The sequence below is a fragment of the Harpegnathos saltator genome, unplaced genomic scaffold, assembly GCF_003227715.2.
Source record: "Harpegnathos saltator strain DR-91 unplaced genomic scaffold, Hsal_v8.6 scaffold6, whole genome shotgun sequence".
NCBI classification, from domain to species: domain Eukaryota; kingdom Metazoa; phylum Arthropoda; class Insecta; order Hymenoptera; family Formicidae; genus Harpegnathos; species Harpegnathos saltator.
The window spans coordinates 233,111-251,191 of record NW_020230426.1 but is presented as its reverse complement, the minus strand read 5'-3'; the positions used below and the strand labels follow the sequence as shown (position 1 = coordinate 251,191).

Below are 18,081 nucleotides of genomic sequence, written 5' to 3'. Positions count from 1 at the left end.
AAGAAATAAAGAGATTACAGTGTAAATTTCTTGAAATCAAAAGAACGAATATTTTTATTTAAGCAATAATAAAAATATTTCCTTATAAGCCCCTATTAATATTGCCTTATAAGGCCCTATTAATATTGCCTTAAGGACCCGTTAAATCTTGCATCCTGCAGGGCCCTTGTCTTTCTATCCCTACTACAGGCCGATTAACGTTAGCGAAAAATAATCAGGCCCTTACCAGAGTCCTATTAATTTCTCTCTATTAATCTCCTCGTTCCTTTCTCGACCTGCGATTAGAGATGTTCGATTTCGCGATGCAGCACTGCGATCTTGTTCTCTTGAGTCGCAATGCGACGTGCGATCGGATCTTTGTCGCAGAATCGCGTCCGCTGCTCGAGATCACCGGCGAATGCAACAAGTCGCTCGCGCTCCGAAGTGACACGCGATTAAAAATCGCGATACGAAATCGCGGCCGATTGGAAGTTCGAGACACGAAATCACGAGCTTGCAGTAGGAAATCGTGAACGCGACGTGTCGCGTCGCCGTTCACCTCCGCGAGTTGCGGCCGCGAGAGAACGGCCGGCCGCTAGTCATCTGCGGAGGCAAAGAGCCTCCGCTTCGTACCGGCTCGCCTTTGATTTACGAGTCCGAAATCGCTTAATCACCACGGACGGAATGACTGCAACGTTAAAGCGCTTAGAACGGACTATCTCGTCGGCGTTTGATCGCGGCGAAGCCGCGAGGTGGCTCGCGTGCGCGCCACTTCGGTGCCACTTGTATCGCGACAACGCGGCCCTCTAGCCGAGCGTATCGCCATTATGGATCAGCCCCGGGGACGATAATGGATAATGGATCGGCAAGAGACGAAGCGTCGGATTGGAAACGACGTCGGCGTTGCCGCGCGACGCGAGCCAAGTGTGTCTCACACCTGACCAGAGCCAGGTCAACGTTAGCGCCGTTCAGCCGTTCAGAAGCCCTAAATCGGCACACTCGCGCTCCCTCGGTGAAAAATCAACTCCGAGGACACGTTTCCTCCGCGCGACAAGTAGCGCTGACGTCTCGTCGTCTCTTCTCCCCGGAAATTGCTCACTCCGACGGGCCACTGACGGTCGCGACTGGACGAAACTTGCGGATTTTTCGCGCGACCCAAACGCGACGATGAAACCTGACTTGAAATCGAATCGACGAGGCCGGGATCGATATTTCTCCCGGAAATCCTACACATAATATTCATCCATCACCGACGATTATTTTTTTTTTCCTCGCCGCTTCATGCCGCCCGCGCTTTGACGAGTCTCCCTCCGCGCGCGCGGCCAGACTTACCCGGCTTATCACGTCGAGTATTCCGACGCTGGCGGACGGAATCAATTCGATAACGCCGGTCTGATGAGATATCAAGCCGGGGCGGTCCGTGCCAGCGCGATCGACCGACTCGATAAACACGACAATAAAGAATCCCTCGAGGTCCGCCCGCGTGGCGTGTCGAATCGGCGATGACAGAATCGATCGCCGGTGCAGATACGAATCGCTCGCTCGAGCGGCGACGGCAGCGCGTGCCGTGCGCGCGCTTCGTCTCGTCGGCGCGGCGGCGGGGCGAACCCTGTATATTGGCCGCACGGCGATCACCCCCGTGCGTCGGTCGGATAATTGAAGGTTGTACCGGGGGACGTTAAGCCCGCGCTCTCGCGGTCGGACAAAGGCTACGCCGGTCGGCGCGAGAATTAACGAATCGATCGGCAATTAACATGCTCATTTTGGCGGGCAATCGAGGCGAGCGGGAAACCGGCGTAATTGCATCGCGATTATGGCGTATACCGCATTGTCCTCGCGCATTGTACGCGCAAACAAGCGAGGATTAATTAACGCGAAATAAAAACGATCCGACGGCGGGGAGGAGGGAGCGGGTGCGTCCTCGTGCGGCCGAGGAACGCGCCTGCAGTCGCCGTGTGTAACGAGAAAGGCATCAAATTTCAGCCGAGCTCCCGCAATCGAATCGGCGACGGACGCCGTCGTAGGTAGGTGAGAAAATCATCGCCATTGGAACATTTACTCGAGAGCCTAGTCCGCCATGACTTCGCGAAACGAGCCCGGCAAAGGGAAATAAGAAAGACGTTGAGAGCGGCAAGGCGGAGAATCGAGAGAATTTTGCCGAAGAGAGAGGGAGAGAGAGGGAGGGAGGGAGGGAGGGTGAGAGGGCAAAGGGTGGTGGTGGCGGATCCACGACTCTCACACGAAGGGGGATGTAATTCGGGCGGTCGGGCGTATCGCTGAGGCGGCAGGAGGGCAAAGGGGATGATACCCATTCTCATTTCTCCGGCGGGGGTGAATGGCTGTTGCGCGACACGTAGCGCAGAGGAGACGCGAATACCAATGTACGTGTACGTACTTCCGGTATTCGCCGGATAGCATGTCGCACCGGTCGCATCACACCACCACCACCACCGCCGCCGCCAACATCATCGCGAGGGTACGATACACGCGAGTGTTTACGCCGACGACGCGGCCGCGGTACGTAGATTTACGTCGGTTTTATTGTCGCCGGCGCGGCATACTTCGTTTTACGAATGCGACGCGCGCGCGCGGTCGCCGCGCTCGGATTTTCGCCGCGCGATGGAATTTCGTTATTTCCGCCGGTGGCTCCGAAAACAGGTAGCATCGTTGTCGTCGTCGTCGTCGTCGTCGTCGTCGTCGTCGTCGTAGCCGTCATCGTGCCGAAACAACCAGCCGCGTGCCAGCCCGCGAACAACGGGCTTTGCGTGGGACGGAGATATGTGAACTTCGTACCCGAGTAGAAAAATTAATAGGGCCCTGGTAAGGGCCTGATTATTTTTTCCGAACATTAATTGGGCCCTAGTAGGGATGGAAAGACAAAGGCCCTGCAAGATGTGTAACAAATGGTTTAACGGATCCTTACGAGGCAATTTTATGAGGGCCTTACAAGGCGATATCAACAGGGCCTTATAAGGCAATATTAACAGGGCCTTATAAGGAAATATTTTTATTATCACTTGAGTAAAAAAATTCGTTCTTTTCATTCCAAAAAATTTAGTAATTTCTTTATTTCTTTGAAACCTTGTTGGTATATAACAAGAATTTTTTATTTTAAAAATATAGCATTTTTACTTTACAATAAAATATAACATTCCTTACATATAAAATCCCTGCTGTTTTTATTAAAGTTTGCTGCATTTCAAAACGAAGGCAATACTAGAAAAATTCTTGGAAGAAACTAAAGAATATGGCAACTAATAAAACTAATAAAATTTGTTGTTAATTGCGGTATAATTAAAAGATCTTTAAAAGAACCCGATAGAGCGTATCTACCAAAACAATACTAAACTATGACACGCTTTTTATCACACACTTCAGATCTTATTAATTTTCTATGACAAAACTTGATTTTATACATTTAAAACATCTTCTCTTAAAAGATCCTTCCAAGGCCCACATCAATTTTTCATTAAAGCGTTATTTTTCGTTAAAGCGTTATTTCGTAAAATCTAAGGCATCCCTAAAAAGGATCCATATCGGGGCCTGATGGTAATAATAAAACATCCCTTTTCAGAGCATCCTACTTTCAGCTTTATCGGGGCCTTATGCTTCATGAGGATGGTCCTAACAACGTTTTGCTCGGGTAGGTGGAACCGCGGCCGTAAAAGGTTGTTCCGCGCTTCTCGGCGCAATAACCTTTCGGGGACCACCCGCGACACTTCGACTGTTCTTCTTCTCGTCTCGCGAGGGCTCCTCTCGCTCGTTCGAGGGGGAAGATCGCTGCAGCGCGCCCGGACGGGAAGATCGATGCGCGCAACGTCGTTTAGTTAATTCAGTCTCTCCAGCCGGAAAGCTCGTAGACGCCGATTATCCGCGGTATTAGCCCCGCAACGCTCGCCGCGAAGCCGGCCGACCTAGTCCCCGAAGTTTGATATTGTCGCTCCTCGACGACGGGAGATTGCGCCGTCGAGTCCTCGCGATTACGCGCGAGAATGCGGCGGCGGCGGGCCCGAAAAGTAAGTGCATTAACGGGCGCAATTTGCGACTACTCGCGACGAGGCGAAGCCGATACGCAAACGTTCGATTACCACACGGCCATGAGATGTATCAAGTTTAAATTGAATAATGCCCGTTCCGCAAAATGAGCCTCCATCGCCCGATAACGGGCGCAGCGATGATAATATGTAATTCAATTAATATCTCGGCTGCGCGCGCGCGTTCATTCCAGTTTGCTACTATCAAACTACTACCATCCCTTTCCTCCCTCACCCTCTCTCTCTCTCTCTCTCTCTCGCCCGTTCCCTCGTTATTTCCCTCGACTCACACCGCGGACCGCGGGCCAACACGCGCGCTTAATCGCGCACAGAACTTTACGACCGCCGCGCTACATACGTGCACTTTTCCGCGCGACACGGCCTGTCGCGTCGCGTCGGATTAGCAGCCGACTATGTGCGCGTAATTCGAAGCGCATCACGCGGCTGACGAAACGCGGAGATATGCGCGTACACGTATGCCCCGCTTTTACCGTTAATATCCCAAAATATATATCTTTTAGTGTAATTTATGCCGCCTATTTACAGAGGAGCGTAGAAATACGACGTAATGGCCGGCCGGCCGGCGTTCCATTATTGCCATTTATCCGCGCTAATTCCATTAATTCCATTAATACCCCCTCCCTTCCTCTCCTACCCTCTCTCCGCTCCGGAAAGATATTAATTTTCGATGGGATATATCTTTTACTCTCCTGACGTTGCGATAAACCGCCGCGCGGTCGCTGGCCGCGGCGAAATCAGACGCTATCTCGCGCGCGTGTAATTATTATCGCGCGTTCGCGTACACGATCCGGCACTCGTGTGTACTCTTTTTTATCATTCGCGCGTAACGGTACTTTTTCATCGGCAATATCCGTGACGACGGCGGAGAGGGGGGGGGAGGGGAGGGAGAGCGGGGGATGATTGCCGCAGGCTTGCTTTATAATTCGAGCTGTTCCGCGATATCGCGCTGCAAACTGATTCGGTGCGTTTCGCAAATAAGGGCCCCCCTCCCCTCCCCTCCCCTCCGCCCCTCCGTCCGCCCCGCGAGCGTATCGTGTGTGCGCACGCTGGGCGTTTATCTTCGCAGATACGAGTATTTTCAAGCATTAACGTTCATTTACCGTCGATCGACCCGGCAGGAGCGAGCATAAATTTTCGCGCATTGTAGCGCGCTCCGCGTTATCTCGCGCGCCGCGTCCTAAATTGCGCCTTGCGAATTGTTTCAGCGCCGCCACGGGTGGCACGCCACTCGACCCGCGTGGGCGGCTGAGGTATGAGCCTCAGCACTCAGCGGCATCTCTTGCGTATTCTTCAGTAAAAATAAAAAAAACTTCGAGGAAGAGGAGGAGGAGGAGGAGGAAGTGGGAAAGAGGAAGGGACGGAAGGGAGAAAGAGAGGAGAGAGCAAGAAGCACATCTTAGAAATATCGCGTACCTGGGTGTTCCTCGTATATCCGTATCCCATGAACCTCTCGTCGTGCGACGGCACGATGTCCTTCGCCACGTAGAACGGCTCGTAGAGGAATTCGAAATTCGTCACGTCGTGACTAACGTAGACCTTGCCGGTCTTCAGGTTCTCGTGATATTTATGGTTCGGCAACGCGTCCTGCAGCCATCTGCGAAACAAAAAATTCTCAAGTGCGCCAGCCGACCCCGCCCCGCCCCGCCCCACCGCGCCCCGCCGCCGCGCGTCGCGTCGTCCGCGAATAATATTTCGCACAATCGGTCAACAATTCACACGCTCTGTGTGCGCGAAGCCGCGCTACAAATTACGTCCAATAACCACTGAATAACGGCAAAATTATCAAACGGTTATTATTAAAGTCAGATAAATAATGTTAGCTTGTTATAGGAAAACCATTATGGCCTCACGTCGTCACGCTGTTCCCCAATCAATAATTTTAATTACACGTGTATGCGACCAACGTCGGTCGATCGGTCGGTCGGTCGGTCGCGTTTATATATGTATCTTTTATTATGTAAGTACTGTATTAACGTTAATTAATTTCACCCTACTAAACCCTACCTAAAAAAGCGCGGAGGTCGATGTTCGCGGTAGGGGGTAGGGGTAAGGCGGGGGGAGGGTAAATCGGCGAGAAATTAATAGCCGCGACGAGAGCGGTGAAGCGAGAGAGCACTTGCCTGGTGAAGTTGGTGGCGAACTGATTATGTATGAAAACTTTCTGGTGGAAAGGCCTGGCCAGGCCCTTCCTCGCTAGCCTGACCAGCTCGCTCTTGTTCTGGGGGAAGCGCACGCGCGTGTCCAGCTCGTACGTGGGTATAACGTAGGCGCACTTATCACAGTTGTCGCTCCTGAGAAAGTCGTCGAGCGCGAGCGTGAGATTGAAGCTCGGCACTATGTCGACGTCCGTGAGGAACACGTACTCGGTCTGGCAGTTCTTGCGCGCCAGGTTCCGCATGTGATTCTGCGGGTAGACGTTACGTATCCTCCAGTTGGTCTGCTCGCTGGATATGCGATTGGCCAGTTCGTTGAGAGTGGCCTCCGGCTTGGCGCAGTCGACCACCTCCGGCAGCTCGAAGACGCGCGGCTGCTGCTTCGGCGGCCTCGTCTTCGGCACCGCCAGCGAGAAGACCACTCTCTCCCTGATGGCGTCGTAGCATCGCCTCAGGTACACCAGGTACCGCTGCAGCACCTCGAACTCCTCGTCACCGGCGGCGTACAGCGCCACCGACATCGGCCCGGTCCAGTGCAGGGCGACTTGCACCAGCGAGTGCAGCTTCTCCACGGAACTCTGCGTGGCCAGGCAGACCCGGTAGGTCTGCGACAGCTCGGCGAATCGGTTGCCGACCAGCACCGAGTCGAAGGTGCGGAATATCCGCCGCGCGTCCCATCTGCCGAGCTTAATGTCCAGCTTGAGAGCGCTCGCGTCAGGTGACGTCGGTTGGTAATCCTGCGTGATGCACTCCGGCTGTTGCTCCTTGACGAGGGTGCCGAGATTCCATTCGGTCACGGCGCTCACCTCCACCACCTCCCGCGCTATCGGCTCCGGCACGCAGGTCTCCGACTGCAGCAGCAGGAACGTCAGCAGCATGTTCGACAGCGCCAGGATGATCACGCTCGTCAGACTGAGATTCCATGGTCGGCATCCCAGCTGGAAGCGAGAGATAGAACACGCGGATTACTTAATGACGGTCACTTGGCACGAACTCGGCGTTCCTCGGAAACGCTACAACCGTACCGGCGATTAACGCGACCTACTTCTCACTCGCGGCGGAGCCACCCAGATGACGGCTTTTTGCAGCGACAACGACGAAAATGTGTCGGGCGAGGACGCAGAAATGTTTATTTACTCCTCTCGGTTTCATGCGACGAGGCCGCCCGTGAGAAAGGCAAGATGCCTTTCGTCGTCGTGCAAAAATTCGAGTGATGCTGCTCGCGAGCAGCTACAACCCGGCCGTTTCTCACCGTCGCGTTGCTAGTCGCGACGTTAAGGGGCTCGCAGGCGTTTCCAGGCGTCGGAGATACGCGAGAGTAACTTCCGATGGACGATCAAACGCGCGGCACGGCGATCGAGTCGAGGCACGGCGACGTGAGCCGGACTTTTCGCATCCTTGAGAACGAAAGAGCTATTTTCCCAAAGCGAGCCAGTCACAATGTTTCGGACTGAATCGGAATCAAAAGGACCATTTCGCCGATGTCTTACAGGAACGCTGCTTCGCGTTACAAGATTTTGCACTTTTGTCACCGAGGATCGTTCTTCAGCATCTCGAGTGCGCTGAAACGTGTGACGAACGTGTGACCTCCAAAACTGTCCGTCCGGACAGTTGGACTCTCGAGAAAACGGGGATCTTGCAGTCTCAAGGGTGCTTTGTACGACATGGATGAATGAGGCATTTTTTTCTATAACTTTTATTAGACTGAGCCTGAGACTGCCCCTCTGAGAGAGGATTTTATCCGGAAATTTGTTGGGTGTGACATACAATTTTTCCACTTTGTTGTATAAACTTGTGACAGAGAGAGCGCTTCCTCGCCCTGTGAGCTTTCCACCGGATTCCACCTTCAGAAGTTTCCAACTTCTGAAAATCAAGATATAAGTCGGTGCTTCAATTTCAGACCTTGACAGAGTCGCCGGTGCAGCCGGTCCGTGCGGTTGCGAGTTTATGGAAATGGCGTCTCCCGGAGACCCTACGTGACGGACACTTTTTGGATCGTCATATTCGTATTCAGCGCAGCCGATTTGCGAAAGAACGAGATCCTTCATCACGAGGAAAAGTGCAAGAGGTCGCTGTGAAAACTTAACGTAACGCGGCACAATATCGGCGGAGTATTCATCGATTTCCGCTGGAAACACTCTCGCTTTGCCGTCCCGACTTATATCGCGCCGATTTCGGCCAGTGGTGGCGAACTTTCGACATCTACAGTACACAAAGTCGTTATGCGCGGCCGTTATACCAGGTCCAACTTTCTGCATTCGCGGCGGCGGAATTAACGGCTTCCATGCGCCTTGCGTGTCGCCGTCGCTGTCTGTGTTCGCAAACTGCATCAATAATGGGAACAGTCCGCCGCTATTGACCGCTTCTTTCAGCGAGATTCTACCGCGATTGCAGTGCGACTATATTAGGTGGTAAACTTCATTCCTGCCGCTCGCTACTAGAGGGTGTCGGCTCCCAACACTGACGAGTTCCGACGGTAAAGTCGCATGTTTGTTGTAGTTTAGACATTGCTGAAAGTGACTGAAGTCCTCACAGGTTAGATTTCTCGACGCCAAAGAGATTTTCCAATCGACTGGAAATGAGCCGCGATAAGCTGTTTTTCCAACATTCTACTTCTTCACTACTTCGACTACTTCACGAAAATCGCAGCTGAAACGCATCGCTTATTGTCCGAAGTGTATGGTGATGAAACTCCATCGAAAAGAACATGTAGAATTTGGTTTGAACGCTTTCGGGAAACGGTGATTTTGACGTGAGAGACAAAGAACGTCCCGGACAGCCGAAAAAATTTGAAGATGTTGAGCCGCAAGAGTTGCTCGATGAGAAGCCAGCTCAAATGCTTTTAGAGTTGTCGAAAGTGTTGAGTGTTGCTTTGGCCAATGGCCGTTTCAAAACGCTTGCACGCCATGGGAAAAGTTCATAAGGAAAGGATATGACTACCACAGTGAGTTGTCAGAAAATCCCACTTTGAATCGTTTGTCTGTCGCGACTTCTTTGCTTGCCAGGCGAAGGAAAAAAGGTTCGTTGCGGCGTATCGTGACTGACGATGAAAAGTGGATTTATTTGGATAATTCCAAGCGGAGGAAATCATGAGTGGACCCCGACCAATCATCCACTTCAACGCCGAAGAGGAATATTCACGGGCACAAGACCTTGCTCTGCATTTGGTGGGTGTGCTGTATTACGAGCTCTTGCGTGCAAACGAAACCGTTACAGCTGATCGCTACCAACAGCAATTATGCCGACTGAGTGACGTGAGTTGATGCCTTGCAAAAGGCCATCCGTAGCCAACAATCGACGCAAAGTCATTCTTTTGCGTGATAACGCTCGACCGCATGTTGCGAAAAGCGTGAAGCAGACACTTCTAGAGCTTGAATGGGAAGTCCTCCCGCATCCAGCGTACTCTCCGGACTTGGCACCGTCGGATTACCATCTCTTCCGGTCGATGCAACACGCACTTACGGACACACACTTCTCCAGTTACGAGGAAGTCCGAGGAAACGGATGAATGAATGGATCGCCTCGAAAGACACCGCGCGTTCCATGCCGCCGGAGAAGTGCGAAAAAGTAGTAGAAAATGGAGTTAATTATTTTGATTAAGGTTCATTCATCTTACCTTCGAAACAAATCAATTTTAGAGACGAAAAAGCGGCAGGAATTAAGTTTACCACCTAATACTTGCGACCGAACCGCCAGTTACGAGTGTAACGTTCCAAGGGAGAGTACATCGAGGGTGTACACCTTAGAGGCTAATTAATCAGCAGCTAATGAGTCAAACTATGCAGCCGATCGCGTGCGAGTCGTAGGCTGAATTTCGCCGCCGCGCCGCGGCCGTGTCACATCGGCGACTTATGAACTCGCCGGAATGGCGAGTCGCTGAGGAGGAGGCGGCGGGGTGTGCGATAATAACCGAGCACGGCGACGACACGTAAGTTATCGCGGCGTCTCGACGTGACCTCCGGCGGATTTATTGGAAATTTTCGTTGCCGTGCTTACGGCGGGACTCGCCGAAAACATGATGAAGAAAATAGACGTGAGGCGAATATCGCGCGCTCTCTTTCTCTCTCTCTCTCTCTCTCTCTCTCTCTCTCTCTCTCTCTCTCTCTCTCTCTCTCTCTCTCTCTCGCGCGCGCGGTAACGCGTCCTCGCGTTAAGCCGAGACGCGGCTCTCCCTTCTCGCCGCGTTTTATGTTCGCCACTTATTCTTCCAGAACCGCGAGGTACAACGTGTCGCCGGCTAGCGTGAATAATTTCATAGGCATACGTGAGCGAAATAAAATGGACGCGTGGGCGAGATGAGGCCGTCGTATAACGGCGAATCTCGCATTAGTCCGCGCCGGAGAGCCAATGGTTCGAGAGGGAGGGAGGGGAGGAGAGAGAGAGAGGGAGAGAGATTCCGCCGAGCAAAACAAATCCTTCGAAAAGTAGTTAAAAACGCGGAGCGCAGAGCGCTTTATTTATTCACGTGTATCTGAAATACGTTATTTATTCGCAACAAATGGCACGCGAGGGATACCACCACGAGGAGTAATGCCGGGCGGAAATCTTTTTTCAATATTTCAGAGTTAAATATAGCGTAAAATAGAATTTCGCTTAATGCCCGCCGCTTCGGCCACGCCGCTGCTGGGAGTCTGCAAAAATTATGAGTTTTGAATTCCAAAACAAAAAATAGTCTCCCCCGACCATAAAGCGAGACTTGCGAAGCAAACGACGGGAAAATACAACCCGATAGAGAATGCAGTCAGGCGGGCGAAGTGCACGCGCGCGAACGTTACTTCGCACCGTCTCGGAACATATCGAAACGTGTAATCGGATTATATTTTTCTGTGTGCGCGCGCGCGCACGAGAAAAGTCAAGAAAGCCAGCGGAGCGCGTTTAAACCGGACCGGGCTGCGGCGGGAGGGGGGATACTTGGCCCTCTTCTATAAATAGGGAGATTACCCGGCGTGTTCCGGGCGAAGAACTTACGATAACACCGCATGGGGCGGCGTTGTTTTTAAACAAACCCGCTCGGAAGTGGCGCTCGGTCGCCGGGCGACTTACCGACAATAGTCTGTCGTGACTGTCGAGTGCAGGGCAAGGGCCATTTTGCCGCCCTAATTACCATGGGTTCGCCAGCGCCGACGAGACTCGAGATGCAAAAATCAGTGCCGACGCTACGGCGAGGTAACGGCGGCGATTGTCTCGAGCGCCCCGAGGAGGATAAGGGGGAGGAAGGCGAGCGAGGGAAATCTACATATATTCTCTCTCTCTCCCCCCCCTCTCCCTCCCTCTCTCTCTCTCTCTCTCTCTCTCTCGCCGGCTTCGTCCGTGCCGCGTTAAGACGGTTGTGTATTCGTCGAATCGTCCGGCACGAAAACACGCGATCAAAATCGCGGAATATTGCGCCCGCGCGAGTTTGCAGTACGCCTCCGCGTCCACCATCGTGCGATGAATGCATAACGTCTCGACGACGAAACGTCGAATTTTTAATAACGCCCACAGCGAAACGGCCGACAGTCGACGGGGCGGAAATGTTGATTTCTTTTGCCTCCGATTCCGCCACTTTCCGAGTAGAACAATTAATAAGGCTCTAGTAAGGGCCTGATTATTTTTCCCTAACGTTAATAGGGCTCTAGTAGGAATAAAAAGACAAGGGCTCCTGCAAGATGTTTAAACAAGTGGTTTAATGGGTCCATATAAGGCAATATTTTATGAGGGCCTTATAAGGAAATATTTTTATTATTACTTGAGTAAAAAAATTCGTTTTTTTCATTCCAAAAAATGTAGTAATTTCTTTATTTCTTCATAACCTTGTTAGTACACAACAAGAGTTTTTTATTTTAAAAATATAGCATGCTTTACAATAAAATATAGCATTCTTTACACACAAAGATCCTGCTACTGTTTTTATCAAAGTTTGCTGCATTTCAAAACAAAGACAATATTAGTAGAATCCTTGGAAGAGACTAATGAATATGGCAACTGATAAAACTGATAAAATTTATTTTTAATTGCGGTATAATTGAAAAATCTTTAAAAGAACCAGATAGAGCGTACCTACATTACCTACAGTACCTACATAAACAACATTAAATTATGACAGTTTTATTACACGCTTCAGATCTTATTGATTTTCTATAACAAAACTTGATTTTGTATATCCAAAGCAATATCCTCTTAAAAGATCCTTCTAAGGCCCTTCTCAGCTTTTCCTATCAAAGCCTTATTTCGTAAAACCTAAGGTATCTCTAAAAGATTTTTCTAACGCTCTTCTCAGCTTTTCCTATCAAAGCCTTATTTTGTAAAATCTAAGGCATCCCTAAAAAATCCTTATAAGGTCCTTCTCAGCTTTCCCTATCAAAGCCTTATTTATTAAATCTAAGGTATCCCTAAAAGACCCATCTCGAGACCTGACGTGGTAATAATGAGACATTCCTTTTTAGGGCATCCTACTTTCAGCCTTATCGGGGGGCCTTATGCTTCATGAAGATAGCCCTAACAATTTTTTGCTCGGCTTGCAGCCCGCCGCGCCGGTCCTCCGGATAATCGCGTCCGCTCTCGTCCACGCTATCGCTCTGCGCGCCCGAAATCGAAAGACACCGACAGCCGCGTTTCAAGTTCTGAACTCAGCCTTGAGAAAATTTCAGCTCTTCGTTTCCCCGCTGGAGTTTCGTGTGTGCGCTTGGCGCGTACATGCGAGCGGAACTTGCGTCGGCTACGGGCTTGCTTTACCCTCGCCGGGACGGCGGCTGCTCCAATAGCGGCCCTGGCAAAAATCGCGCTGCTAAACCGCGGCCAACTAACCGACGTGGAATCCGCCCTAATGCGCCTTGGGGAACAATGTGTTGCTCCGCGGGCGTAAACGTCGGTCGTAAGTATCCCGCAGCCGCGTTCCGCAGCCGGCTGCGAAGGGCTCGCGCGCCGCCCCACCTCTCTCTCTCTCTCTCTCTCTCTCTCTCTCTCTCTCTCTCTCTCTCTCTCACAACTGCGCGCGCGAACTCACCGAAAATTATATACACGCCGATAAGAACTTGGCGGCGGCGGTGGCCTCGCCCGCCACCCCGTGCCGCCCGCTTTCCATCTGGATGTTCAACCGGCGGAACTAACACCCGGGATAAAATCTTCGCGGCCCGAGGGAGATAAATCATCCCCCTCGACTCTCAACCCCTTCCCGGCGACCTCGCCTCCTCGTCCTCGTCCTTGTGCTCGGCTGAACGGTGAGCAAACGTTGGCTATTCCGACGACGCGAGCGCGAGCGTCTTTCCCGCGAGCGGGAAGAAGGTCTCGAGTGGAAATGCATCTTCTGGAGGAGCCTTGACCGACTTGGGGAGGCGGATATCGGATGCATTAGGGTCACCGCGGGTGCGGTTGTGGCCACGACGGGGAACTCGCGGCAAGGACGCGCGATTGCATACCGCGACGCATTACATGCCTTTCCGTCGTCGTCATCGTCGTCGTCGTCGCGGCTGTGCTCGATGTATGCGGCAGACGCAAATGTTTGGCGAGCTCGAAGGCGCATCTACGTCGGCGCTCTCGACGAAAATCGAGCGGGAGCGACACTCTGCGCTCGCCGTCCGCGCGAGGAAAGCGCGGGAAATTATGAGCGGCGGCGAACTGCCGCGTTATCGGTTCATCCGCCGGCACTCTCGTCCTCTCTCCTCTCTTTCGCTCTCGTGTGTCTCCCGCTGAATTTCTTCGTTCTTCGAGCGATTCCGCCGAGACACGGTTGAGTCGCGAGCGATCCGCGCTCGCGTCCCGATGAAAAATGACGAGAGCACCGCGACGTGCAAAATGCCGCCCGGCGCAGCGCGGAGGCGAATGCTAACGCGGGGGATTAATTGTTCAACGCGGGTGCGTCCGTTGTTGGTAATCGCCCCGGCGCAGGTTTATTGCGTTATCGAGCGGCTTTCGCTGTTTGTAGCGTATTCACAAACTAGTAACGTACACACGTCGTGTTTGCCCTCCGCGTTTACTACATGTTTTCGCGGATAATATTTGAAAACGACGACGACGACGGCGGCGGCGGCGGCGCACATAAGCTCCGGATAGCCGTGAAACGCAACTCGCCGTGGAGAAGGAGAGACGAGCGAAGGAAGAATTCCAACGCGCCTCTTTAGACCGTCAGAAACAATTCAGACGCGCCATGTTTTTCTTGCCAGCGTTACACGTCTCGCGCGCCGCGACACGCACGAGCTTCGCGCGCCGCGTGCGTTATTTTTTTATAATTTCCCCGGCAAACGCGATTTTTCCGCCGTCGTGTTTTCGTTCCATCTCGCCGCTCGCCGTCGCGGTGTTGCGTCAAAGTGCGAACAAGTGTCTCCCGACGACGCACCGCACCGCGCCGCACCGCGCCGCGCCGCGCCGCGCCGTCGCCCTGTTTCGCGCGAGGAGAGACGCTCTGATGTCGGGCTGAAGTCAATTCGCGCTCTCGTCAAAGCTTCGCGTGTCAGCGTCGAAGCTGCCTTTTTCGCTCGCGTGAATCAACCTACGGCCGACAAAGGTGCGCAAAGCGATGACGGTGACGCGCGCAGTCGAGCGCGCGTCGGAGATTTCATAAACGTTCGCGCTCCCGCGGAAGATTCTCTATTAGCGGCTCGCATTAGCATTTTTATAGCGCAGCCGCGCGAACGGAACGCACGAGGCGGAGGCAATTCTTCCGCCGCAGCAATTCTCGCCGAACAAAGCCGCAAAGGTAGACTCGCGAAGCGAAGTCCGACACTGGTCGTCGCCCTCGGTGATTCAGCCGCGCCCGCGAGCAGGTACGACGCCGCGGCCCTGCTCCGCGAGCGAGCGCCCTCGTGGAGGGCCTGCCGCGTCTCCTCGGGCCACATCAGCTGCAGGGTGCTTTTTACAAGCGGAAGCCCCGTGTGCAGCCGTGCGAGCGGCTGTGTAAAACGCGAGAGAATTCCTCGAGAGCCGTCGCAGGCCGTCCGGCAGGACGTCGCGCGCCGTGCTTCTTCCGCCTGCCTCTCCCCCCGCCCCCTCTCCCGCCCGCGCTGCTCTGATGGCCAGATGTATTAACCCGCGGTGACGTCGCACCGGCCGGCCGCGCGAGAGGGACGAGAGGACGTCGCCCTTTGCCTCCGCGAGGGATGTTTGCATGCTATTAAACGCCGGTAGACCCTCCACGTCGCGCGCAGCGGACGCTCATTACAATTGCAAGAGACGCTCCTCCGCTCGTCCCCCTCCCCTCTCCGCCCCTCCCCTCGCTCGCTTTCTCTTTGCTGCGCGCGGCGATATCAGGATGCATTGGGATGTGCATTCGGAAGTGCATTCCGAATCCGCGTTTTTCGGGGACCGCCGCCGGTCGCGCTCTTATCCTCTCTCTCTCTCTCTCTCTCTCTCTCTCTTTCTCCCCCCCTCTCTCTCTCTCTCCCCCTCTCTCTCGTCCGCCCGTGCCGACAGGCAGCAGACGTGCGACCGCTCGCATAAAAGAATCGGGCGGGTGGGGAGGAGGGGAGGAGAGGGGAGGGGAGGGATTTAATATTTTCGAGATTGGGAGGCGGCTGAAACTCTGGCAAAGTCCATTAAAGGATGATCCACCGCGCGGCGGATAACCCCGCGCGTCGACCTCGTCAAGATCGGTGTGTATCGATTGGTCTTGGAAGGGGTTCACGGTCTTAATTGAATCGCTGAAGAGAGGCTCGAGGAGAGAACCCCCTCGAAATCCGCGAGATGAAGTACTTCTGTCCCGTCTCGAGTGCTATTCGACCGGGAGACACGCGGCGGATTTCTTCGCGCGGCGGAGCGTCGCGTCGCGTCGCGGCGCGCCGACACGATCGCTGTCCCTCCGCTTGGTTCTCTCGTGAAGTTTCGCGAGCAGACTCGACGAGCCCGACGCGCGCGCGCGCGTGCAAGCTTGCCGACGATCCGACAAACACGTCGAACCGCTCGTCAAGCGAGCACGCCCGCAGGGTTGCATCGCCCTCCGACAAATGCCGCGCCTTCTACGGTAAGCAACGGACGTCCGTGCGCGCACGTCGTTTGCAAATATGCGGCGTTTGCGGCGGCAACGGCGGTCCGCGCCAAGCGGATGAAAGAGGCGGCGGGGGAGGCGCTTTTCGATCGATAGCGGAATCGGAGCTTGCCGCTCTCGCCGAGGCTGATCGACGTCGGCCGGACGACGCGACGCGATCCCGTCGTCCTAACGGCAGCGCAGCCTACGCGTTTCGTCGATACCTACTGCCGCGGGTAAACGGCCGCGGAGACTCGAGAGCACTCGGTAGCGAACGCAGAGGGGTTGAAAACAGCGGGCGGCGCAGCTGAGAGAGACTAAGTTGACGCGACGACATAATGGCCAGCGAATATCGGTCGGCTCCGATTATAAATAGAGCCAGACCGTCCGTAATTGCGTCGCCAATTACGCAAATGCGCCGCTCTCGCGTCTGATTGACGCGCGTGTCGTTCTTGCGCCGAGGAGGAGAGATGGTTAAAGAGAGGAAGAGAGAGAGAGAGAGAGAGAGAGAGAGAGAGAGAGAGAGAGAGAGAGAGAGAGAGACAGTTACATTGTGTAATTGAGCGCTGCACTTGTTATACTTGCTGTACGGTGGCAAATGTAGCAACAATTTTTCTGCATTACGCATTTGTTACTGAAGAAATCAGAAACTTGTTTGGGGTAACATATTGGGGACTATTGAATAAGTTCTCGCTGTTTCCCGACAGATGGTGTTATCTTAGCCTTTTTGCATCGGGCAATACTACAAGCCAACTTCATCGTGAAGCTCCACTATTAGGCTCGAAGTGACAGTATATGTTATTCCGCCGAAGCGTAAATAACATATTTTTTCATAGCTTAAACATGTCGAATTTCATGCCAAAAAAAGAATATTTGCGGGGAATTTTACTGCATTACTTTCTTTAAAAAAAAAATCTGCAGCTGAAGCACATAGAATTCTTGTGGAGACTTACGACGACCATGCTCTGCCGGAAACAACATGCAGAGATTGGTTTAGACGCTTTAAAAATAATGATTTTGATGTTGAAGATAAAGAACGCTCTGGCGCGCCGAAAAAGTTTGAAGACGAAGAATTGGAAGCATTACTCGATGAAGACCCATGTCGGACGCAAAATGAACTTGCAGAATCATTAGGAGTTGATCACACAACAGTTGCCAAACGTTTGAAAGCATTAGGAATGATTCAAAAGCAAGGAAATTGGGTGTACGAATTGAAGCCGAGAGAAGCGTCGAACGGCGTTTTTTCACGTGTGAACAGCTGCTCCAACGGCAGAAAAGGAAAGATGTTTTGCATCGTATCGTGATTGGCGATGAAAAGTAGATACATTACGATAACCCGAAGCGTAGAAAATCGTGGGGTAAGCCCGGCCATGCATCAACATCGACGGCAAAGCCGAATATCCATGGTTCCAAGCTCATGCTCTGTATTTGGTGAGATCAGCTGGATGTAGTATATTATGAGCTCCTCAAACCCAACGAAACCATCACGAGAGATCGCTATCGACTACAATTGATGCGTTTTGAGCCGAGCATTGTAGGAAAAACGACCGCAATACGAGGAGAGACAGGGACAAAGTAATTTTGCAGCATGACAACGCTCGGCCACATGTTGCAAAACCGGTCAAAACCTACTTGGAAACGCTCAAATAGGAAGTGCTACCCCACCCGTCGTATTCACCGGACATTGCTCCTTCCGATTACCACTTGTTCCGATCGATGACTCATGGCCTGGCTGAGCAGCACTTCCATTCTTATGAAGATACCAAAAAATGGGTCGATTCGTGGATAAAGATGAGTCGTTCTTTCGACATGGTATTCGTATGCTGCCAGAAAGATGGGAGAAAGTAGTGGCTAGCCATGGACAATACTTTCAATGACATGTTCTTTACTAATTTTTTTAAATAAAGCATTCATTTTCACGAAAAAACAGCGAGAACTTATTCAAGTCCCCAATACA

The 18,081-nt window shown here is 52.7% G+C and overlaps 1 protein-coding gene across 1 annotated transcript in view; it reads right to left on the bottom strand.

Annotated features, from left to right (window-relative positions):
- The window catches only part of LOC109504093 (beta-1,4-glucuronyltransferase 1), a 46,901-nt gene that overhangs the window by 14,698 nt on the left and 14,122 nt on the right, over positions 1 to 18,081 (bottom strand). The window contains exons 2-3 of the mRNA XM_019842729.2: positions 6,155 to 7,125; positions 5,448 to 5,628 (exon numbers count right to left, since the gene is read on the bottom strand). Of these exons, the coding sequence (XP_019698288.1) occupies positions 5,448 to 5,628; positions 6,155 to 7,125 (1,152 nt within the window). The remainder of the gene's footprint in view (positions 1 to 5,447; positions 5,629 to 6,154; positions 7,126 to 18,081) is intronic.